The 24,301-nt window shown below is 43.3% G+C and overlaps 2 protein-coding genes across 6 annotated transcripts in view; one reads left to right on the top strand and one right to left on the bottom strand.

Moving 5' to 3' along the window:
* The window catches only part of AZIN2 (antizyme inhibitor 2), a 44,756-nt gene that overhangs the window by 14,167 nt on the left and 6,288 nt on the right, over positions 1 to 24,301 (bottom strand). For all 5 annotated transcript variants that reach the window (XM_057556214.1, XM_057556218.1, XM_057556202.1 and 2 more), the window contains 5 exons: positions 18,832 to 19,004; positions 17,700 to 17,834; positions 16,741 to 16,906; positions 15,366 to 15,528; positions 14,076 to 14,188 (listed from right to left, as the gene is read on the bottom strand). In XM_057556214.1, the coding sequence (XP_057412197.1) occupies positions 14,076 to 14,188; positions 15,366 to 15,528; positions 16,741 to 16,906; positions 17,700 to 17,834; positions 18,832 to 19,004 (750 nt within the window). The remainder of the gene's footprint in view (positions 1 to 14,075; positions 14,189 to 15,365; positions 15,529 to 16,740; positions 16,907 to 17,699; positions 17,835 to 18,831; positions 19,005 to 24,301) is intronic.
* Positions 6,910 to 8,109, top strand: LOC103008349 (keratinocyte-associated transmembrane protein 2-like). Its single transcript, XM_028166622.2, is given in 2 exon segments — positions 6,910 to 7,088; positions 7,090 to 8,109. Coding segments are annotated over 2 exon segments (795 nt in total). The 3' UTR covers positions 7,706 to 8,109.

The following is a 24,301-nucleotide window of genomic DNA, read 5'->3' as shown; positions in this document are numbered from 1 at the left end:
GTGGGAAAGAAAGATTTTAAAACTTCACAGGAAATAATACAGTTATCATTTAAAACCTTAAAAAAAAAAAGGAAACAAAACAGGAATATGCAAAATAAATGTTCCAAAAGCATGTGGGGACAGGCTTGTAAGTCTCAGCTCTGTTTATGAGTCAGAAAACTGAATGGAAATGGACAGGCACCTGTAAAAATATAAGATGCCCAGTCTGCTACTAGGGTCCCCTCTGAGAGAGAGGGCAGGGGGTTCCTACTTTACAAAGCATGCCCACCACTACTTCACACCTCATCTGGGAGGCAGTTGCAATTCCCATGTTACAGATGAGAAAACTCAGAAGAAATGACCTGCTCCAGGTTCTGGAGGGGGTTAGCAGCAGAACTCCAGGTGGTCCCAGACAAGGTGCCTCCTAGCTGCACCTGAATGGCTGCTTTCCTCAAAGAGGCCCAATAGGTGAGCAGATCCACAGATGAAACAAGGTGAAACATTTAGAATGGCACATGGCTCTGATGGAATCCCTAAATAGTTCCCCAACTTTTAAAGAATAAATCAGTTAACTCCTATACTGCATAAAGTGTACAGAAATATTTTCAAAGGGAAAAAAATGGGATGAGCAAGGGCTGCACACAAAAAGGAAAAAGAGGAAACAGAATAAAAGCCTATGATCAAAATCTCACTCGTGAACATATAGGCAAAAATCCAAAATGAATCCCTAGGTAATCAAATCCACACTCATATTCAAAGAATCACTTTCAATGATCAGATAATTTGTCTCTAAATGGAAGGCAGGGATGATATGAGCAAGGCAATCACTGGCTTCACCATGATATGGAAAATATAGATCAACAATTCAAATTTAATTTTCCCAATACATGTCAACATGGCGTTCAATAGCCTATAGCATCTCTTCTTGATTAAAACTACAGACAAAACTAAACCCCACAATGAAGAGAAACTATTTAAAATAAGGAGCCAACTCTAACTTAATGGAGATACACTAGAATGGCTTCATTTCAGAACTAGAAGCAACCTTAGTAATTAAAGTTAAGCCCCCTCATTTTCCACATGAAGAAACGAGAGAAACAGGGCCCAGAGAGGTTAAGTAATTTGCCTAATGTTACTCAGCTACTATATGGCAGAGCCAGGACTCAGACCCACATCTTCTGACTCCAAGTCTGAAGCTTTCTGTCATCATTTCTACTTTATATAGCATGAGAAATGCTGGCAATGGCTAGCAGGGAAAAAAGAAACAATATAGAGAAAATGAAGAAATAAAATACCACATTGCAGATAACACTTGCCCACCGGGAAAACAAAGGGGAGAGAGGCAGTTACTAGAGGAGCTCAGTGAGTTTCAGCATGCAACCCAGTGTCTTAGCTCAAACACACAGGGGACCGTCTTCACTCACGACAGTAATGAAAACATTACTAAACTCAGGGATGTACTTGGGCCACAATAATACTTATTCAAAGAAAATAATAAAACCTTAAAAGGAGAGATAAAATACAAGAGCTCTACCCTCTCCTAGCTAGAAAAGCTTAGTAAAGCAAAAAAGAGAATTCTCTCCAATTTAATAGGTAGATTAAATATGCTACCACTAATTAAAACTCCCAGGCTATTTTTCTAAATGTTAGAAACAATATGACAAAAAATAAACATGAGGCTATCACAGAATATTAATAAGTAGCAGTGGCAGAATCAATTTTTTGTTAAATGTTTAATTCATACAAAAGGACATTTGTATCATGTGTAAAATAAAAAGAATAATGATAAAATGAATATCTGTGTGCCCACTGCCCAGCTAAAGAAAGAGAACATTTCCTCTATCTTTGAAATCCCCATCCCAATGACATGTCCCTTCCCAAACCCCTCCAGAGGTAACCATTATCCTGAATTTTGTTTTCATTATTCTTTTGCTTTACTTTCTTTTCCATGAGTATACCTAACCCTAAATAATTTAGAATTTGATTTTGCACTTTTTTAAATATATATGATTGGAAATATAGGGTATGTAATCTCTGCAACTTGCTTTTTTGTTTATTTGAAACTTACATTCCCAAGATTCATCCAACTGATGCATGTAGATATAATTCACAATAAGCTGCATAGAATTCATTGTATGGAATACACCGTAATTTATTTAATTATTACCCAGCATCAAGACAACATTAAGGTTGTTTCCAACGTTTTGTATTATATAAATTGCTCCTGTGAACATTCTGACATCTCTTCAAATACACATGCCCAGAGTTTCTATGCAATATATACCTACAAACTTGCTGGGAGAGTATACACATGTCTAACTTTACCTAAATAACGCCAACTTGTTTCCCAAAGTAGAAATACCAACTCCACCTAGCCAGTATCTAAGAGATCCAACTCTCTATATGCCACCAACACTTGATATTGTCATGCTTTTAATTTTTTTCTAATCTAGTTGGTAGAAGATGTATCTTGTTTTACTTTTTTTTTTTTTATAGCTACTTTATTTATTTATTTATTTATTTTTGGCTGTGTTGGGTCTTCGGTTCGTGCGAGGGCTTTCTCTAGTTGCGGCAAGTGGGGACCACTCTTCATCGCGGTGCGCGGGTCTTTCACTATCGTGGCCCCTCCCGTTGCGGGGCACAGGCTCCAGACGCGCAGGCTCAGTAGTTGTGGCTCACGGGCCCAGCTGCTCCGTGGCATGTAGGATCTTCCCAGACCAGGGCTCGAACCCGTGTCCCCTGCATTAGCAGGCAGATTCTCAACCACTGCGCCACCAGGGAAGCCCTCTTGTTTTACTTTTACTTTGCGTTTCCTTGATTACCAATGAGGTTGAGCACCTTTGCATTTTCTATTTGGCTTTCCTCTTCTGTGAACTGCCTGTTAAAGTCTTTTGCCCCTATTTCTATTGCTTTCTGCTTCACTTTTTTTCCCCTTATTTTCGTAAGATTCTTATTTGTCTCTGTTTCCTTTTTAAGAATCCTTAATATATTCTGTCTACTAATCCCTTATCAATTATATATGTGTTTCAGTATTTTTCTCCCACTTTATGATTGCCTCCTTCCTTTCACTAACAGATGAGCAGAAGCTCTTCATTTTAATGTAGACAAATATCAGTCTTTCCCTTTTTGGTTTTAAAGATATTCTTCACTGTTTTTTCCTATTTCAAGGCCAAACTGATACTCTCCTATTTGGTCTCTGGAATTTATACATATGTATGGTGTAAGATAGGGATCCAGTTTCATTTTTTGCATATGGATAATCAGGTGGTCTAGCATCATATATTAAACAATTCTCAATGATATGCTTTGCAAGTGCTGTCAAAATCAAGTTTCCAGATATATGTGGATCTTTTTTGTGCTCTCAACTATGTTTTGCTGGTCTCTGTTTTTATGCCACTCTCCAAACCAAACTATTTTAATAAACTTCTACTATTTTAGTAGTTACTCTAGACATTTACATTTTAACATGCATACCTAACAGAAAGTCTAAAATTAATCAATATCTTTACCTTCTGCTCAAACAATTCAAAAACTTAAAAGACCAACTTGGTCACTCTGCCTCCCAACTTACATTCTATTGCTATCCAGTGTTTTAGTCTATCTCGTTCATGACAGAGGCTGCTAGTTGCCTACCCCCAGCAATTCCAATCTTCAATGTTTGCTGGGCACATGTCCACCAAGAATAAAGACTATATTTCTCAACTTCCCCTGCAGGTAGTTACGGCCATAAGATAAAAGCATAAGTATTTTCAGGAAATTTCCTTGAAAGACAACTGGCAGAGGGACTTCTCTTATTTCCTATAATGGCTGGAGCTTCAAATTGCACCTACCAAGATGGGGGCAACACCTAGAAACAGGTACAACTGAAAGCCATATGGTTCCATGTGAATATGAAACCACTATACCAGCTCTGAATTGCCTGCATCCAGACAGTTACATAAGAGTAAAATAAACTTCAGTGTCTTGTTCTAGTCACGTAATTGTTGTTGTTGGTGGTGCTGGTACCAGTCAGTGATCCTTTAAATACACCCGCATATTTACGTACCTTTGCTCATCATTCCTTCCTGCAACTCAGACCATCCATCTGGATAATTTTCCTTATGTCTGAAAAATATCCTTTAGAATTTCCTTTAGTGAAGATCTGTCTCTCAGTATTTGCTTGTCAGAAAATGCCTATGTTTCATACTCATTCTTGAAAAACAATTTTGCTGGATATAAAATTCTAGGTTGATAGATTGAAGCTGCTATTCCACTATCTTCTGCCTTCCATTGTTACAGGAGAAAAATAAGCTGTAAGTCTAATTAACATTCGTCTACAGGTATTCTTCTATCTGTCTCATTTCTCTCACTAGTTTTATGATCTTCTCCTTATCTTTGGTATTCAGTTTCACTAATATGTTGTCTAGGTATGGATTTATTTTTAGGTAACATACTTGGAATTTGTTGGATTTCCCAAATCTAAGAATAAGTGTTCCTCTCTTTCATTTTATTAACTCTCTGCCAGCTATTAATTTTTTTAATTTTAATTTATTTATTTTGCCTCTCAGCTCCAAATCCACCCTTCTTTGCCCTGGTTTGTGATGCTGGAGTAAGACATTTCTTCTTTACTGTCCATCTCTATGTTAGGCTTTGTCAATAGAAGTTGCTGGAAAGACACTGCAAGAACAGATCAGGAAGAAGGGACTTTCCTCCTTTTAGCCTGATGTTTTCTGTGTGGCCACCTCTGGTTCAGGGTATGAGGGTCTGGTTGCATTCACTTCAGTGGCCCCCACAGTTCAACTTTGGCCTGCACAGTCCAACAAGCTTCCCTCCACTCCGCAGCAGGCTGCTTCTGTGATGCAGTTGTGTTGGGAACCCTCTGAAAGTTTCTTTGCCACTGGTAGGCTGCATAGCCACAGCCTCTCTTCAAAGGTTTCAATCTCAGCCTTGGAGGGAGAAGCCCTCCTCTAAGTTTCTTCCTTTTTCACTCTCCCCTACCAGGGGTAGTAACTGCTTTTATCCTTTTTAGTAATTAACCATCTTTAAAGTTAGCGATTCTTTATATTAAAATTCCCCTGTTCAAATTACTTGTCTTGTTTCTGTATCCTGATACAATCTCTTCCTGAAACTATGATTAGACATCATGCCTTCTCATTCTACCACTTCCTTTGCCTTTCTTATTTTCTTTTCTATCTCTTTTTGTGCTATATTTGCATAGTTTCTTCAGCTCTATCTTCCCATTCCCTAATTCTCTCCTCAACTGTCTCTAATATCTTTCTTACCCTGTGCATAATTTCAATTTTCATATATTTCATTTCTAGAAGTTCTATTTAGTCCTTTTAAAAATCTGCTAGTTCATGTTTTTATATTTGCTTACTTTTGGGTCATATTTTCAATTTCTTATTTCTTTAAACATTGTAAATATTTTTATTTTTAGCATCTGATAATTCCAGTACATGTAGTAATTGCAGGTTTGAATCTGCTGTCTATTACTTCTGCTGGTTTCCCCTCATGGTGACTTGTTTCTTTGTGTTTTGTGATTTTTTATTGTGATCTCATGTACCTTGGAACTTTATCTGTGAGAATTTTTAAAAGCCTAGGTTGAGGAGTCCTCCTCCAGAGAGAATTTGTGTTTGCTTCTGCAAGATAAAATGAATTCTAGGCTTGAGGTTTTTCAGACCACACAGTTAATATGAATTTGGGCAACAAACCCAAGAAAAGGCCGGCTTGTGGTTTCAAATTCTCGTTTTTTTGCTCTCTTCCAACTACTAATAAGATCAAAACAGACAAGTTTTCTTGCTGTCCTCCTCTGTGGGAGTTTTTCCTAATATTCTCTTACACTAATGATTATGTACTTTTTCAGGGTTCCCAGCTTTATGTGAGGGATCCTATCATATTCTCTATCTTGACTAGTCCCTAGGAACACACACAACTATGAAAACTGAAGATCAGTGCTAAAAGGATTCAGTATACACCTTCCAGAGAGAAAGCCAGTTTCAGAGTTAGGTTTTCTCTCTGGATTAATTAATTCACTCAACACATATTTGAATAGTCACTGTTGTATGTGCTTGGGACACACTAGTGAACAAAATAGACAAAGATCCTTGTCCTCATGGAGTTTATAGTCTAGCAGGAGGGAGGAAAACAAAATAAAGAAGTTATATACTGTGTTATAAAGTAATTAAAAAACAACAGACCAGGTGGGGGGTACAGGTGTAATATTAAATAAGGTGTAAGGTGTCAGGGTAGGCCTCCTTTAGGGCAAGGACCTAAAGGAGGTGAGGAGTGAACCAGTGTGGTACCTAGAAGAGAAGTGATCCAGGCAGAGGGGAAAGCTGGTGCAAAGATGCTGAGGCAGGAACATGCTGGGTGAGTTCACGGAACTGCAAGGAGGCTGGTGTGATTAGAGTGGGGTGAGCAAGGCGAAGAGGGTGGGGGAGGTGGTCAGAGAGGAAACAGGGTCAGATCACAAAGGGCTGCGGGAGCTATTGTAAGGGCTCTGGCTTTAATATGGAGTGAGGCAGGAGCCAAAGAAGGGTTTTAGGTAGAAAAGAGACATGATTTGACTTACATTTAAAAAGGATCCCTCAGGCTGGTGAGTTGACTGGCTTTTACTCTAAGTGAAATGGAGATTCCTACTTTCACTTATTTTTTGACCTCTGAAGATTCCCTGCTATCTCTAAGTCAGGACACAGTTTTCTTTGTTGTCAGTGGGGAGGCTGTTTGGGGTATCTAGTCTACCACATTGCTGGAAATAGAAGGTACCCTACCAGTTTTCTAAACATAGCACAAAGCTGTTGTCAAAAGAATTGGATAAAAACTAGAGATCATTGAAAAAAAAATGAAATTAATGTACAGTATGGCAAAGCAGAAATAAAACAAAAAAGGGTTAGAAATCATTACTTAAGAATTTTTAAGACAAGAACTAACCAGGTCGCAGCCGAGACCATTATGGCCGCCGCCACCCTGAGGAGGATGAGGGGAGCCCAGCAAGCGAAACTGCGGCCGAGGCCGGCCATCCAGGTCCCCGGAGGGCTGGCGCTGCCGCTGGTCCTGGCACTTCTGCTTGCGTCTGCCACCATGTCCAGTGCTCTATCACAGACTGATTCGCTGAGCCAGACTGTACTCAAGACACGTTTCTACTCCAAATACGAATGCTTTAACAAATGAAAACCAAACCAAACCTTCTATTTCCCAAATCAGCACCACTCTCCCTCCCACAACTAGTACAGAAAAAAGTGGAGTGGCATCTCTGTCCCCTCATCCCTCGCCTACTACTTCTCTGTCCCAAGAGGAAGCTGATAACGATGAAGATCCTAGCATAGAGGAGGAGGATCTTCTCACACTGAATAGTTCTCCGTCCACTGCCAAAGACACTCTGGACAATGGAGATTATGGAGAACCAGACTACGACTGGACCACCAGCCCCCAGGACAATGAGTCCAATGAGGCCTTGGAAGAAAACAGGAGCTATATGGAAATTGAACAGTCAGTGAGACCTTTTAAGACCCCACCCTCAAATATAGAAGAAGAAGATAGCCATTTCTTTTTCCATCTTATTATTTCTGCTTTTTGTATTGCTGTTGTTTATATTACATATCACAACAAAAGGAAGATTTTCCTTCTGGTTCAAAGCATGAAATGGCATGATGGTCTTTGTTCCAAAACAGTGGAATATCATCGTCTAGACCAGAATGTTAATGAGGCAATGCCTTCTCTGAAGATTACCAATGATTATATATTTTAAAGCACTGTGATTTGCGTTTGCTTATTATGTAATTTTATTTGCTTGACTTTTTATATGATATTGTGCAGATGTTCACCATTGGCAGTTAGTACTTAAATGAGAGGTGGGCCTCTCTTTATTTTGCCTTGGTGCTTTGGAAGTTAAGTATCATGAACAAGGAGTATATAATTTTTTTATCTACATTTTTAGAGTTGAATTCAATCAGGTGTCCAAAATGTGGAGCTAAGCATTACCTGTTTTTATTGTTTTAGATTTCTTTATTGTGCTTTTTCTGGAAGTGTTAGTAATGCTACTTTTAAAAGATCCCAAACTTACAATTAAATTCTAACACATTTGATACTGCTGACTCAGATTCTCTTTCTGCCATCCAAATACTGTTTCTTAAGCACACATTTCTTTGTGCTGTCAAACTGTATCTATGTATGTAAGGATGTGTGTAATAATGCTTTATATATAAGTAACATTTTTTTCTTCCAGGAAAATTGCTTTGATATTTTTGGATAACTTATACATAATTTATTATTGCTCATTCTGACCACAATTTTAAGTAACACATTAATAAATTTGTCTAGAAATTCTGGCAGTAGAGACTCTGCAGTTTGCAGTGGACATAAATAAAATGTTATAGAGAGCATTTTTTTGGTTTGAATTACTGAATTAAATTTAGAGGTAGAAATTGTCATAAAATTTTAAATACGTGAATAATTGCTTTTACTTAGCAACTGACTGTAGCATGGGTTTCTCCAAGCTTTCAAGCTAGGGGCAGAGTTTAAAATTATACCATATTTGTTCACTTGTTTATTTTTTTATAGTAAGTTTGAATAAATTTTAGGGGCCATGTCACTTAAATAATATTGTATCTAAGTCTTTCAAATTAAAATTATACCTGAATGAAGTTGTTTGTATACATGAAGGATATATGTGTACGCTGACTCTTTCTCCCCCTGTATTTGTTTTGTTTTCTTGTTCTTTTTTAATAGAAACTGGAAATTATTTACTGTATTTAATTTTAGCCTGTCTTTCTATCATAAGGAGTTGATCAATATGTAAATATGTGATTTGAAACCTGGTTGACTTCTTACAAGTGTCACGACAACTTTTTAGAAAACATAACCCCTAATATATGTTAAACACCACTCACAAAGCCCGGATGAGCCAGTGGGCATGCAGTTTGTGTAGAGATGGAAGAGGCAGGGCAGTCCATTGTTGCTCTCGGGTGGACAATTTACTGTTATAATAAGGAAGGGAAGCAGAGTGGAAATACACCTGAACTGATTTATTGCAGTAATTTTTTTCATATCTGAAATTGTATTATTTAATATTTTGAATAAGATTTTTAAAAATAAATGGCAAAGATATAAAAAAATAAAAAATAAAAAGAACTAACCAGATCCAGACCTGACAAGTACTACTGCAATATATTCCATACGGATTCACACTTTTTAAACCATAAATAATTAGAATAAAATACAATGACAAGTAAGAAAGCCCAATCTTGGCAAGGGGGGTGTCTCTGTACAGAGTGGGGCAACTAGAGCCTGTACCCTGAATTTTGCTTCCCAAGATTCTCGTAAAACTCCCATGGTACTTGCCCCCTCTGGGTCCCTCCCCACACCTAACTATACCTTACATTTATGAAGTGCTAACACCCATTTATTGAATTGCATCTTTATACCCTAAATATATGTCATTTTAGACCACTCAGTGGACATTTAAAATGTTTATAAATAAAGAGTTCACCTAACATATCAGTAAAGAAAACCATGTCTCATAGTATATAATTTTTTTTAAGTTAAAAACAATGTGCACTATGACACTTAAAAAAAAAACAGGAATGAAAGTAAATTTTAGCAATAGTTGTCTCTGAATGGTGGGATTAGTGGGTGATTTTATTTTACTGTTTGTGCTAAATTTTTCTCCAATAAATGTTCTATTTGTTATATATATACACCATATATATGGTAATCTATAACCTGCAGAGAAGTTAGAGACAAATTTCCTTACTATTAATTGCAGCACACTTAGTTAAGATATATGATAGTGTGTTGAAACTTCTATGAAAGAATAACAAAGAATCACAAAACTAAAATAATAAACCATCAGATTAAGAAAAAATATATGTATCAAATATTATTTTAAATACATACACACATGCATATGCAGGCTCATCTTCATTTGCAAGAAAAAAAAAACTTTAAGACCTTCCAAATTAGGCGAACAGAAGATATAAAAATATATTGACGGGACTTCCCTGGTGGTGTGCAGTGGTTAAGAATCTGCCTGCCAATGAAGGGGATACAGGTTCAGTCCCTGGTCTGGGAAGATGCCGCATGCCATGGAGCAACTAAGCCCGTGCGCCACAACTACTGAGCCTGCGCTCTAGAGCCTGCAAGCCACAACTACTGAGCCCGTGTGCCACAACTACTGAAGCCCACGTGCCTAGAGCCCATGCTCTGCAACAAGAGAAGTCACCACAATGAGAAGCTCACATGCCGCAATGAAGAGTACCCCCCGCTCGCCGCAACTAGAGAAAGCCCGCGCAGCAAGGAAGACCCAACACAGCCAAAAATAAATAGATAAATAAATTTATTTATTTTTTAAAAAAAGGATCACTTAAAAAAAAAAAGACATTGACATCAAAGGAAATAAAATAAACCAAAAAAAAAAAAAGCTTTATCTTCGTCAAAGAAACAAGAATGAAAGAAATATTGAGGTATACCATTTCAGATAAATTAGCCAACAAGGAAAAGGTCATGGACTTCCCTGGTGGCGCAGTGCTTAAGAATCCGCCTGCCAATGCAGGGGACACGGGTTCGATCCCTGGTCCAGGAAGATCCCACATGCCATGAAACAACCAAGCCCATGCGCCACAACTACTGAGCCTGCACTCTACAGCCCGCAAGCCACAGCTACCGAGCCCACGCACCACAACTACTGAAGCCTGCGTGCCCTAGAGCCCACGCACTGCAACTACTGAGCCTGCATGCTGCAACTACTGAAGCCTGCATGCCTAGAGCCCGTGCTCCGCAACAAGAGAAGCCACCACAATGAGAAGCCTGCACACCACAGCGAAGAGTAGCCCCTGCTCGCCACAACTAGAGAAAGCCCACACAGCAACAAAGACCCAACACAGCCAAAAAATTTTTTAATTTTTTAAATAAAAAGAAAAAATAGAAAAAAGAAAATGGTCACAGCATGTAATGCTGGTGAGCTTATTGTGAAATGGTACAAATGGTAACAATACATATTGGTCCAAGCTTTGAGGAAAGCAATCTGACAATATGTATCAAGAGGCATAAAAATGCTCAAATCATTTTACCCAGTAGTCCTATTTCAGAGATGGGGGTGGGGGAGGGGGAAGCTGGGGCGAAGTGAGAGAAGCACTGACATATACACACTACCAAATGTAAAATAGATATCTAGTGGGAAGCAGCCGCATAGCACAGGGAGATGAGCTCGGTGCTATGCGATGACCTAGAGGGGTGGGATAGGGAGAGTGGGAGGGAAGCTCAAGACGGAGGGGACATGGGGATGTATGTATGTATATGGCTGATTCACTTTATTGTACAACAGAAACTAACACAGCATTGTGAAGCAATTATACTCCAATAAAGATGTATAAAAAAAGAAAATAGTTTTTAAAAGGGAATATACTTTAAGCATGTGCATTGAGCCAGCATACAAAGAGACTAACAAAGAGCATTCTAGGCAGAGGGAGTACTCATAGAAACATGAATAAGAATAACCAAAAATCAGCAATGCCCAAATGCCCAATGATGGCGAGATTTTACAAGGAGGCGGTGATTTTATAGAGAGGCCATCCTTTTATAGGAAAGTATCAATAGTCAAGAGCTTGTTCTTTGGCAGCAGACAGGTAATCAAAGATGAATAAGACATGAACTCTGCCCCCAAGGGTCCAAAGTTTATTCCTTTATCAACTGTGTGACTTTTGAGTCAGTTGCTTCACCACCCTATGCCTCAGTTTTCTCATCTGTAAAATCAACTATAAAAACCATTTATGGGGGCTTCCCTGGTGGCGCAGTGGTTGAGAATCTGCCTGCCAATGCAGGGGACATGGGTTCGAACCCTGGTCTGGGAGGATCCCACATGCCACGGAGCAACTGGGCCCGTGAGCCACAACTACTGAGCCCGCGTGTCTGGAGCCTGTGCTCCGCAACAAGAGAGGCCGCGATAGTGAGAGGCCCGCGCACCGCGATGAAGAGTGGCCCCTGCTCGCCGCAACTAGAGAAAGCCCTCGCATAGAAACAAAGACCCAACACAGCCAAAAAATTAATTAATTCATTCATTCATTAATTTTAAAAAAAACCATTTATGACGGGAGATCTGAACACCAACTAGATGACAGGGGATACTATGGAACTGCTCATTTTTCAGTTTGGTGATGTTACTGTGTTCTTTTTTTAAGTCCTTATCTCTTAGTGACAACTACTAAAATATTTTTGAAAAAACATCAATAACATTTGTTCTGTAGTTTTTGTACTTTTCTCATGACACTGTTGTAGTTTGTGTACTACTCTCTCTCTCTCTCTCTCACACACACACACACACACACACACACACACACGTGTTTCTACCCAGCGGGATTGTATTTCCAAGACACAGGCAATTCTTCCTCACCTACTGTCTTCTGCAGACCTCGGCACAATGCCTTGCATGTGGAGGGTACTCAAATATTTGTTGAATTTTTAAAAAGTAAAAGAAAAGAAACAAAAAGGAGTCATGCATATTCCAATGATGAGAAGAAAACCCTGAACCAAGGATTATGTTTAATATGAGTTTTTCTACCTGAGGTCCAAAAACAAAGTGCCTGGGCATGAAGAGCAGGGTACAAAGCTGCCATCCTGGCTAGTGAGGGGCACCTTCCTTGGGGAAGAAAGTACAGATACCCCTGGCCAGGCTGGGTCCCTCTGACACACTCCCAGCACAACTGTAGCTAACTGACTATGTGCGCTGTCACCTACACGGTGTCTGTCTCCATGGCCACACCGCGGGCCCCACCCTGGGTATGGTCACGTGGCAGGACTCCTAAGTGGTTGACAGCCTGAAGAAGAAACCTCAGCATCCACCAGAGGAGGAGCAGCACAGACCACAGAGAGGGTCAGTAACATCCTGGAACCCAAGTCAGGAACACCAGCTAGAGACTGATCAGCCAGAGCTCCTGGAGCAGGTATGGGGCTGGGCTGGGACTACAGCCCCGCTCGCATCATCGTCTGTGGAGCTGATGAAGGGAATGGGGAGAGGGCCAGGGACGGCCTGCCACAGAAAGAAGGGAGAGGAACCGGGACTGGGAGGGGGACTGGAAGGGAGAGTAACCGGGAAGCAGCTGCTGCCTGCTGTGTAGCCCGGGGCTTGGCTGGCCTAGGCCTGGTGCTTCCTCTGTGTGGTAGGATGTGGGAGACCACAGGAATGCAGGCAATGCCAGTGCATCACCGTAGAAAACTGAATTCCTGAGCACGTCGTGAAGGCTTACTCAGACAAGGCAGCTATGGAATGAATATCCATCGAGTCGCGGGTGGGGTGGGGGCGCCTGGAGGAGAGAGGGGCTCCCTCTGCCAGCAGTAGAGGAGGGGCAGGAAGAGCTGCAAAGAGGAGCTAACATCTGATTGCCTCTGGAAAAACCAGTCAGCATGGAAACGGAAAGAAAAACAAAAACACATATTGAAAGCTCACGATGGTCTAGGTGCTAGTTAGGCACTTAAGTTTCCTTCCCAAAGCAAGACCACACAAAGGCCTGGAGATGTGAAAATCTTACAAGTGTGTCTGATTTTCTTTCCCCTCTTAACAACGCCCGCTAAAGCTGCCAGAGGCCCTGGGCTGGATTCTGCAGGCTAGAAGGAATGTTCTGTCTATTCCTATTCCCTTGTTAACATGGAAAACTCATTAAAGATGAATTTTTACTTCTAGGAATTTACCCCAGAGCAGTGATCAGAGATGGATGTCAAGATAGACCGACAAAGCTCAAAAACAGGAAACCAAATGGACAATCACTAGAGTTAGATTGGCTAAAATATTACGTAGTCATCAGGAAGCGTGTTGTCAAAGATTGGTTAATGGCAATGCAAAGAGCTACACCCCATATTAAGTGGGAAAAAAATCAGGTTACAAACTGATATGATCCCAACTTTATGGGAAAAAAGTATAATACATTTTTTAAAAGATTGAAAAGAAATCTAATGTTCAAAGAGTCTATCTCTGTGGTGGAATTATGGGTGATAACGTTCTTCATTCTTATTGTCTGTTTTCCACAATGAATGTGTTACTTTTTAAAAATTAGATAACAATACACACACACAAATGTTATTTAAATGCACCCACCCAATTGAAAACAGGCCCAGTGGGGTAGGCTCACCTTCTGCAGGATGGGGGTAGGGCAGGTGTTGTCAAACAGGACTGAGTTGAAGATTCCATACTCGCCCTCACCGAGTTGGTACAGGATGGTCTTGGGGGCGGAACCGTTTTCCTCTGCAGGGAGGGGAGGGGAGAGGGAGGGGAGGGGGGCGGGGCGGCACAAGCAGCACATGAGGGGTTGGAACAATGGCGGGCTCAGCAAGGGGACAAGCTACTGAAGCAAGAGGGCTGCCCCTTCCTCGGCTATGAGGTGGCCAGCCTCCTCCCGTGAGAGGAGGTTCACCACTGTGTTGGAAACACCTTGCAGCTGAGCAACCCTGCCCAGGACACACTCCCTGCCTGCATCTGAGCGCCTCAATGCCCCAGCAAAGGCAGGAGAGCAGCCCACCCAAACTCAAGACCCCAAGAGGTTAAGCCACCTGCTCAGAGGCACACGATGGGGCAGTGCATGAGCTGGAATGAGAAGCCAGGTCTCCCGGCTTGACTAGAAAGTATAATCGCCCAGATGTGTAAAGGAGGCCAGAATTCCATCCCTACACACACACACACAGAAGACCTTCCACCTGGAGCCCACCACCCCTCTCCGAGGAAGAGCACACTGACCTCAGCCTCTCCTGCCTGGGGGTCCCAGAGCAGAGAAAAAAGCCCCAAGATCAGAGTCAGACCTCTCACTCAAGAGGCTGCTGGGAGGACTGATCTATCTGGAAGGTCAGGGAAGAGCGCTGATGTTGGCAGTGTGGACAGAAGAGCCTTGAGTCAGCCCAGCCTGGACTTGAACCCTGGCACTGCCCCTTATCAGCTGTGTGACCTTGGGCTAGTGACTCAACCTCTCCGTGCCTACGTTCTGTCGTCTATAAAGTGGGCTTAGACAAATATAAGTTGTCATTAATTACTTTCAAAATGTTGTGAGAAGCAGTAGGGTGGGTAAGAGCCTGTACTTTGGAGAGAAGACAAACATGGGGTGAAATGCAGGCTTTACCACTTACTAGCAATTAAGCAATTCACCTGTATTCTCTCTGGCTCTCAATTTCTTCATTTGTACAATAGGGTTAATAAAGCATCTGTTCTCCCTAAGGTTGCTCTGATCTCAATCTTCACAAAATATAAACATGCATAGGGAAAAAAAAGATGCTAAAGAGTGTCCTGGGGTGAGGAGACTTGATTGTAAATTTCCCTAAAGCAAGGACCCATTTTCCAGATTCCCCCACCCCTTAAAATCAGACCCGGCTCAGCCAGCCACTGTCCCTGGCTTTAGGGAAGAATGGGGCTCTGCTGCCCACCTGGCACCTACCCTCCCTGCCAGGCTGTTCCAGAAGAACCTCCTTCTTGGCGATGATGCTGGCTGCCAAGGTGAAGGCCGAGGTCACATAGTAGCGCCCCAGCTTGGCAAGGATGTCCACACCACAGCCCTCCGGGAAGTACAGGTCCAAGGCTGAGCTGACCACAGAAGAAATCTGAGAGGATGGGGGACAATTACATGTTTGAAATGTGGGATTTATGCTGAAGACTTGCTGCAGCTCCAAGTCTATTTCTTGAAAGCCTCTCTGATTTCAGGTTACCCCAGCTGGTAACCACGGACAGCTGGACAAGAAGGTAGGCAGAGACAGAGCTGGGTCAAGACCCTCACACTTGTGTAAATCACCCTTCAATGACCCTACAATGGGAAAAGACACTCTTAATCTAACACTTGGTACTCAGATTCCAGAAGCCCTGACGTGGATTTTTCTTTCCTAAATAACCAATATGCTAAATAACACATTTTTTAAATAGAAACTACAGAGAAGGAAAAAGAAGATCAAAGTCACCCCTAATTCTATTACCCAGATTAACCTAATCAGTGTTAACTTTTTGGAGTAGCTCCTTTAATTCCTTTTTATACAAACCTAAAAACCTGATTTTTTTATTATAAACATGATAGAGCTATAATTATATGTTTTTATAAACTGTTTCACTCAATAAACTGAATGACCTCCCCATGTGTGTAAATGTTTTCACCATAAGAATATACCATAATTTAACCAATCCCTGAGTGCTATATGGACCAAGGAAGTCCACTGGACTTCTGTTATGAAGAATGCTGCAATGCTCATCTTTGAAGCTAATTCTTAGTGTCCATCACGTATTATTTTCTTAAATTCAGTTCCAAGATCTGAGTATTCCAGGACAAGGCACTTACTAAGGAAAAGCGACCCCTAGTGGTTCCAGTCGGGATTGCAATGACACGTTTTTCCTGATTTCACCTTCCAGATGGGAGGAGACAGACGGACTAGGAGTGGACAGAAGGTTGGCTTTTCCTTCCCCTGCCCACTTGACTTTTCATCAGTCCGCCGGAGGGTGAATAGGGCACACCCAGACCCTCAGAAAGCCTTATGACTTATGCAAATATGGCCTGGTTAAGCCTCAAATAGGTGCATGGACGGAGTCAGGCAGAGCTGGGTACGCAGCCGGCTCTGCCGTGGACTCAGGAAGTGAAGTAACGTCTGCGAGCCTCAGTTTGCTCAGCTGTAACATAGGGTTAATAATAATATAATCCAGGTAAAGCACTAAGCACAGCATGTAGCACATGGGACCCACTCCCAGTGGGCTTCCTGGGATCATTATAACCCTCCCCGCCCCCATCCCCACCCCCACCAAGCCCAGTGTGACACTTGCGATCCCAGGGTTACCTCTTCGAATCTCACTTTGGCCCCCTCCACTCCAGGGAAGCCGCCGCCAAGGTCCAGGATGTGCATCCTGTGGCCCAGCTCAGCACCCATTTCAAATACAAGCCGGGCGTCTGCGATGGACTGAGCGTAGGCCTGAGGGTCAGGACAGCCACTGCCAATGTGAAAACTGGGAAGGGAGGAAGAGCCTCGGCTTACACACAGGGGCCCAAGTACCACCACCTCAGTCCCAGCCAGGAGCAACCTTGGCCGAGCACACTGGATGTTGTGCCCATTTTCCAGATATAGTGACTGTGGGCATAAAAGGTTAAATGGGCTGCCAAGGGCCATGTGGCAAGTGAGGAGTGGACAGGAGACTAGATCCAAGGTCCCTTGGCACTTGGCGCCCCCCCCCATCCCTCCATGCTGCCCCCGGGGCTGAGCCTTCTGGGGTGAGGGCTAGGGCCCCAGATTCAGCCACATCTGATGTACATCTCACTCAGCAGTCTGACATGCTGTGCTTCAGTTTCCCCGTCTATAAAGTGGGGATAAGATCCCCCAGTTATGGGATAGTGTCCATGAAGCATTTAGCAGAGTGCCTGGCCAACCTAAGTGCAAAAAAAAGGAAAGCTATATTGTTAGGTCATAGTTCTTGCTTCTTCCATATCCCCTACCAGAAAAGAGGCAGAGCCAAGGTGTGCCTGGACGACATTTGGCCTCAGGCTGGGAAAACTCCTGCAAAGCCAGGTCCCTCCTGGACCCTCCTGGGACAGGACCTTCTGCAGACTGTGGGGTTGGGGCAGTGGGACACTCCAAACCTTCTTTCCAAAGGGAGGAAGCTCTCAAATGGCAGAATTCTAGGCCCAGGGACAGGCCCTCCTTGGAGACACTGAGGGAGGTCTCACACAGAGTTGATTAAGTCCTGGGAAAGAGGCAGTGGGCAGCGGGCGTGGGTGGTGATGGCGGGGCTCCTGGGCACTCACCTCACACCCACCACCTCTACGTGGTTCCTCTTGGCATCTTCAAGCAGGTGTCTGCAGGATTGCAGCGACACTCCGAACGTGAGGCTCAGGCGGCTCCGGGAGTGGGAGTCATCGGTGGCAATGCACAGAACCATCCTGAGGAGACACGCAGCACCTCTGTGGGGGGCGCCAGGCCTCACCCCCCACCCCGCCCCCGACCAAGCCTTCTCTAAGTCAAGGGGCGTGAACCCTCACGGCTCAGAGCTACCCAACCCCACAAGCCCCTGGACCCCTTCCTCTCCCTGCACAGCCAGTCAGCCTCTGAGTCCTGTCCAGTCCATTCCCTAAATGTCCCTGGGCCCTTCCCTGGGGCCCTGCCTTGGTCCCAACCTCACCAGTTCTCCTCTGGGCAGCCCCACTTCTCCGAATCAGCCTTAACACCAGCCAGGCTTTTCCAACTTCTCTTGTATCGGGGGGAACATTTTTTAAACACAGTCTTATTGAGAACCCCAATATCCCCAATATGTAAAACAGACAAAATGGAAGCTGCTTCGGGTGAACTAGAGTGGCCCGCCATCTGGCTCCCCAGGGTGTCCAGGGACCAGGTAAGAGGCACAGCCTGAGTAAGATGTCCAGCTCTGACCCCTCCCAAAGCCCACGTGCGTTGGGGTCCCTGCCCTGTGACAAGCGTCATTCACTTCTCCTTCTCCCCTTGCACATGGTATGTTCCAGCCACACCAAATTTCTGCTTATCCCTCAAATGCCCCATGCTGCTTCTGGCCTCCATGCGTTTGCTCACACAGTTCACTCTGACACACTGTTTATGCCCTCCCCAGATGCTGGTCACTCCTCAATGCCCTCCTTAAATGCCACCTCCTCTGTGAAACTTTCCCAACCACCCCCTCTTGCTTCCTCTGCCGTGACTTTGACCTCCGTAGTACCGTGGGCTTTGCTCTGCCTGGCCTGTAATCCATCATTTCTACCTCTGTCCTAGTCAGGCTCTACATCCTGGATCCAGTCCAGGAGTGCCTGCCCCAACCTCCTGTGACTCTGACCGGGTCCAAGGCAGGGTCCTCAGCCCCGGCCCCATTCCTCCCACTCCCTCTGCCCTCACACGCAGCCCAGCCTCCCACATGAGTGCTTCTCAGCTTACTTGGCACTGGGGTGGCTTTTTACCACCTTTGCCAGCTCCATCTCGTTGTCAAAGCTCAGCAGCCGGACCCCATGCTTGGCAGCATACTTGATGTGTGCAATTTGCTTACAGGGGTTGGCGTAGATGATCTTACTGGCGAGGACACCAATATGCTGGACCAACTCCATCTCTGCCTGTGGGATCCCAAAGGTGGTGGTGAGGAAGCACCAAAGCCTGCTGGGCCCACAGAGGCCAAGGAAGCACAGATGAGGCGCAAAGTCATGGCTGTGCCTGGGGAGGTCCATAAAAAGTGGGCCTCACTTTTAGACAACAGGTATACAAAAATCAGGACGCACGCTGGTTCACCATTGACAGGCAGGGCTGCCATGTACAGCTGTGTGGGTGGTTTACTGCACAATCCTAGGGAGGGAGGGGTCCCGTTCAGAGAATACATGGTAGATTTGTATGTTTATTACGACTTCCTAACAGTAAAGCAGCTTGCTCTAACAAAATCAGTATATTTATTTACAACGATTAAGTGTCTTAAGGAAAGGATACATTTTCTAATTCACACAAAGGCACTCTACAGATTCATGGTAGCCCTGAAAACAGGTTTCTGACACATTTTCCTGGCAGATTTAAATGTTTAGAGACTATCACTTGATGTGTTAGAAAGTTCACCAGACCAATAGTCTTTTTGACACAGGTCATCCAACATCCACACACCTGCTCTGTGCATGGCATGGTGCTGGGTGGCTCCAGCAAGGCCCTCTCCCCACAGGGCCTCCTCTTCCTCACCTTTCCAGAACGGTGCTCCACCTGATTGCTGCATTAATGGTCCAGACAACGATGATGATGATGGTGAAAGCAACCATGGTCACAGAGCACCGACCACAAGCAGGCACTGAATGAGAGGCTTTACATCAGGTGTCGGCAAACTTTTTCCATGAAGGGCCAGAGAGTAAATATTTTAGGCTTTGTGGGCCATATAGTTTCTGTACAACTACTCAAATGTCTTTGTAGCACCAAAGCAGCCACAGATAACGCATAAGAGAATGAGCATGGCTGTGGTCCAATAAAACTCTACAAGTCCCACCACCCATTGTTTGCCAACCCTTGCTTTACTTATTTATTTATGTATGTATGTATGTATTTATTTATTTATTTGGCCTCGCCGCACACCTTGTGGGATCTTAGCTCCCCGACCAGGGATCAAACCCGTGCCCCCTGCAGTGGAAGCGCAGGGTCCTAGTCACTGGACTGCCAGGGAAGTCCCCAACCCTTGCTTTAGAGTCACTCTTTTATTGACTCCTTACAATACGCCACCAGATGGTATTAGCTCCATTCTATAGAGAAGGAAACATGCTCAGAGAGGCTATGCAGCAAGTAGGAGGCAGAACCAACTTTCAAACTCAAGCCTGACCCTCCATGATTAAGAAGGTGGCAGTTTGGAAGCACGGTAGGAGACACAGGGCCATCTTTAGCCATCCCAAGTTTGTAATAAGACTGTAATTTTAACGTAGCAACTTTTCAGCACGAGGTATTTATGTGCATTATCTCATGCAATGCCTATAACTATCCTATGAAATATTTATCGGCCACATTTTGCAGAGGACAAATTGAGTTCAAAGAAACCCACTTGCCTTGGTGACACAGCCAGTGAGTAGCAGAGGGAGACACAAAGGTCCACCTCCAGAGCTGGAACTGCTGTCATCACAGCTTGCTTCCAAAGACCCCACGTCTGAGCAGTTATGAAAATGTGGTTTTGCTCCCTGCCTCACCCAAGAGGTGAGAGGAAGCAGCAATGGTAACACTTTGGGGACCTGTGGTTTAGCTTTGATTAAAATTATTTAAGTAATAACCATTGTCATTCATTAAAGGATTACTGTATGCCAGCCATTGCATTAAATATTTTATAGACATTCTCATTTCATCGCCATATTAATCTTATGAGGCAGGAAACAGAGGCTCAGAGAGGCCTTAAGTGACTTGTCCAAAGTCACACGGCTTACAAGTGGCACTGCTAGAATTCTAACCCAGGACCGTCCGACTTTAGCACACCAGCTCTTAACCACAGCACTTCAGTGGAGAAGACACCTTGATGCTGAATTGGCAAGTGTGTCTCGAGCATCTATTGAGTTGCCAGGCTTTGAGACAAGTGCTAATGAAAACAAGTGGTGAGTAAAGCAGACAGGGTCTCTGACCCTGTGGAGGTTTCAGGCAGATGCGAAAGAAGGGGAGGAATGAATGAACACTGAATAATAATAGGATTACAAATGGATAAGAGCCATGGAGAAAAAGTACGGGATACTAGAGAATGTGGGATGGGGAAACCTGGATGTGAGGGGGTGACGGACAGCTTTCTGAAGGTCAGAAATTTAAGCTGAGGAGGAGGTGTGGAGAAAAGGGAACCCTCCTACACTGTTGGTGGGAATGTAAATTGGTGCAGCCACTATGGAAAACAGTACGGAGGTTCCTTAACAAACTGGAAATAGAGTTACCATATGATCTAGCAATCTCACTCCTGGGCATATATCTGGAAAGGACAAAAGCTCTAATTTGAAAAGATACATGCACCCCAATGTTCACAGCAGCACCATTACAATAGCCAAGACATGGAAGCAACCTAAGTGTCCATCAACAGATGAATGGATAAAGAGGATGTGGTGTATATATATATATATATATATATATATATATATATATAAAAACACACATACACACACACAATGGAATATTACTCAGCCATAAAAAAATGAAATTCTGTCATTTGCAGCAATGTGGATGGACCTAGAGATTATCATACTAAGTGAAATAAGTCAGAGAAAGACAAATACCATATGATATCACTTATATGTAGAATCTAAAATATGATACAAATGAATTTATTTACAAAACAGAAACAGACTCACAGATACAGAAAACAAACTTATGGCTTCCAAAGGGGAAGGAAGGGAGGGAGGAATAAACTGGGAGTATGGGATTGACAGATGCATACTTCTGCATATAAAACAGGTAAACAACAAGGATTTACTGTATAGCACAGGGAACTATATTCAGTATCTTATAATAAACTATAATAGAAAAGAACTGAAAAAAAGAATATAGATATATACATATATATGAATAACTGAACCACTTTGCTGTACACCTGAAACTAACACAGTACTGTAAATCAACTATACTTCAATTTAAAAAAAAAAAAGAAAGAAAGAAATTTAAGCTGAGCCCCATAGGAGGCCTGGTCCAGGCTGAAAGGGAAGGAAAGAATGTTTCTGGTAGGAGAAGTGGCCTGTGCGGAGGTTCTGAGGCAAGAATGTACTCAGCCTGGGGGAGGAACAGAGAACGCTGGGGTGGCCTGGGCAGGGTGACCACCGTGGGGGACGATGAGCTTGGAGGGATGCAGGCAGAGCCAACAGGGAGACCAAGAAGGCTGATGTGATTTATATTTGACCCTGCCAGTGGTGGGAAACAGTTTGAGGGTTCTCAAGAGGGAAAAGGACATGATCAGATGGGCATTTTTTGAATGCAAGGTCTAAATGCATGTCACTCTGGCTACCGTGTGAAAATGGACCAAGGAAGGGCCTAGGAGAATTCTGGGAGACAGTCACAACCTCCCTGGGAAACAGGACAGGCTGCATAGAAAGGGGGGTGGTGTCATCTGTAGGCATGGCTGGCAAACTTGGTGAGGGACTGCACGTGGGGATCTGGGGTTAGATGTCTGAGGGGGACTCCTCGCCCAGCAGGCCCAGGGGCCCCTCTCAAGGGGAAGATCATGAGTGCATTTGAACACACTGGGTTCCAGGTATCCTGTGGCAACAAGTCAGCACCTGGATACATAGGGTCTGGGCTGGAGATCAAAACAGGGGAGGTGGTGGCATATTAGGGGTATTTGAAGCCATGGGAGGAGATGAAATCCCCTACAAAGACAGAGAGTTTGTAAGAGAAGGGAGCCTGAGCCGGAATCCAGAGGAACTCTCCCAGTTAGAGAGCAGGAAGAGCCAGCACAGGACTGGCAGAGAGGGGAGGAGAGAGCATCTCCAGAAGAAGCAGAACAACGCAGAGGTTTCTTATGCCATTCCTGTCAAAGCAAACCCTGTCTTGCAATTCACATCTGTGCAGAAGGAGACCTCTCCACTGTCAGAGGCACCCCAGGAGGGTGGAGCAGGCTCCCAGCAGCGTCCACTTTCACTGGATATGTTTCTAAAGTCTTTAAAACCAAGAGCACGTGTTGTTGTTGAGTACAAGCATACCTCATTTTATTTCGCCTCACTCTGTAGTGCTTTGCAGATATTGCAATTTTTACACATTGAAGGTTTGTGGCAACCCTGCATCAAGCAAGTCTATTGGCACCATTTTTCCAGCAGTGTTTGCTCACTTCACGTCTCTGTGTCACATTTTGGTAATTCTTGCGATATTTCAGACGTTTTCAGTGTTACTGTATTTGTTATGGTGATCTGTGATCAGTGATCTTTGATGTTACTATTGTCATTGTTTTGGGGTCACGAACCACGCCCATATGCCCATACAGTGAACTTAATGGATAAATGTGTGTTCTGACTGCTCCACCCCTCAGCCATTCCCCATCTCCCTCCCGCTCTTTGGGCCTCCCTATTCCCTGACATACAACAACACAACCATATTGAAATTAGGCCAGTTAATAACCCTACAATGACCTCTAGGTATTCAAGTGAAACGAAGAGTCTTCTCTTAAGAAACTGCCACCCCACACTTCAGCAACCACCGCCCTGAGCAGTCAGCAGCCATCAACATTGAGGCAAGACCCTCCACCAGCAAAAAAGATTACGACTTGCTGATGGTTCAGATGATGGTTAGCATTTTTTAGCAAGAAAATATTTTTTACTTAAGGTATGTACATTTTACTTAAAGTATTTTTTTAGACATAATGCTATTGCACACTTAATAGACTACAGTATAGTGTAAGCATAACTTTTATATGCACTGGGAAACCAAAAAATTCATGTGACTCACTTTATTGTGATCTTCACTTTACTGTAGTGGTCTGGAACCCAACCCACAATATCCTAGGCTAGGCCTGTGTTTTTAAAAAGAATGTGTTTCAATGGATGCAACTAGAGATTATCATACCAAGTGAAGTAAGTCAGAAAGAGAAAGACAAATACCATATGATTATCACTTATATGTGGAATCTAAAATATGACACAAATGAACCTATCTATGAAACAGAAATAGAATCGGGGACATAGAGGATAGACCGGTGGTTGCCAAGGGGGAGGGTGGGTAGGAGAGCGATGGATTGGGAGTTTGGGATTAGCAGATGGAAACTGGTATATATAGAATGGATAAACAAGGTCCTGCTATATAGCACAGGAACTCTATTCAGTATCCTGTGATAAACCATAACGGAAAAGAATATGAAAAAGAATGTATATATATGTATAACTGAGTCACTTTGCTGTTCAGCAGTAATTAACACAAAATTGTAATTCAACTATACTTCAATAAAAAA

The sequence above is a fragment of the Balaenoptera acutorostrata genome, chromosome 1 (assembly GCF_949987535.1).
Source record: "Balaenoptera acutorostrata chromosome 1, mBalAcu1.1, whole genome shotgun sequence".
In the NCBI taxonomy this organism is placed as follows: domain Eukaryota; kingdom Metazoa; phylum Chordata; class Mammalia; order Artiodactyla; family Balaenopteridae; genus Balaenoptera; species Balaenoptera acutorostrata.
The sequence above is the reverse complement of the archived record's forward strand: the minus strand, read 5'-3'. Positions and strand labels throughout refer to the sequence as shown.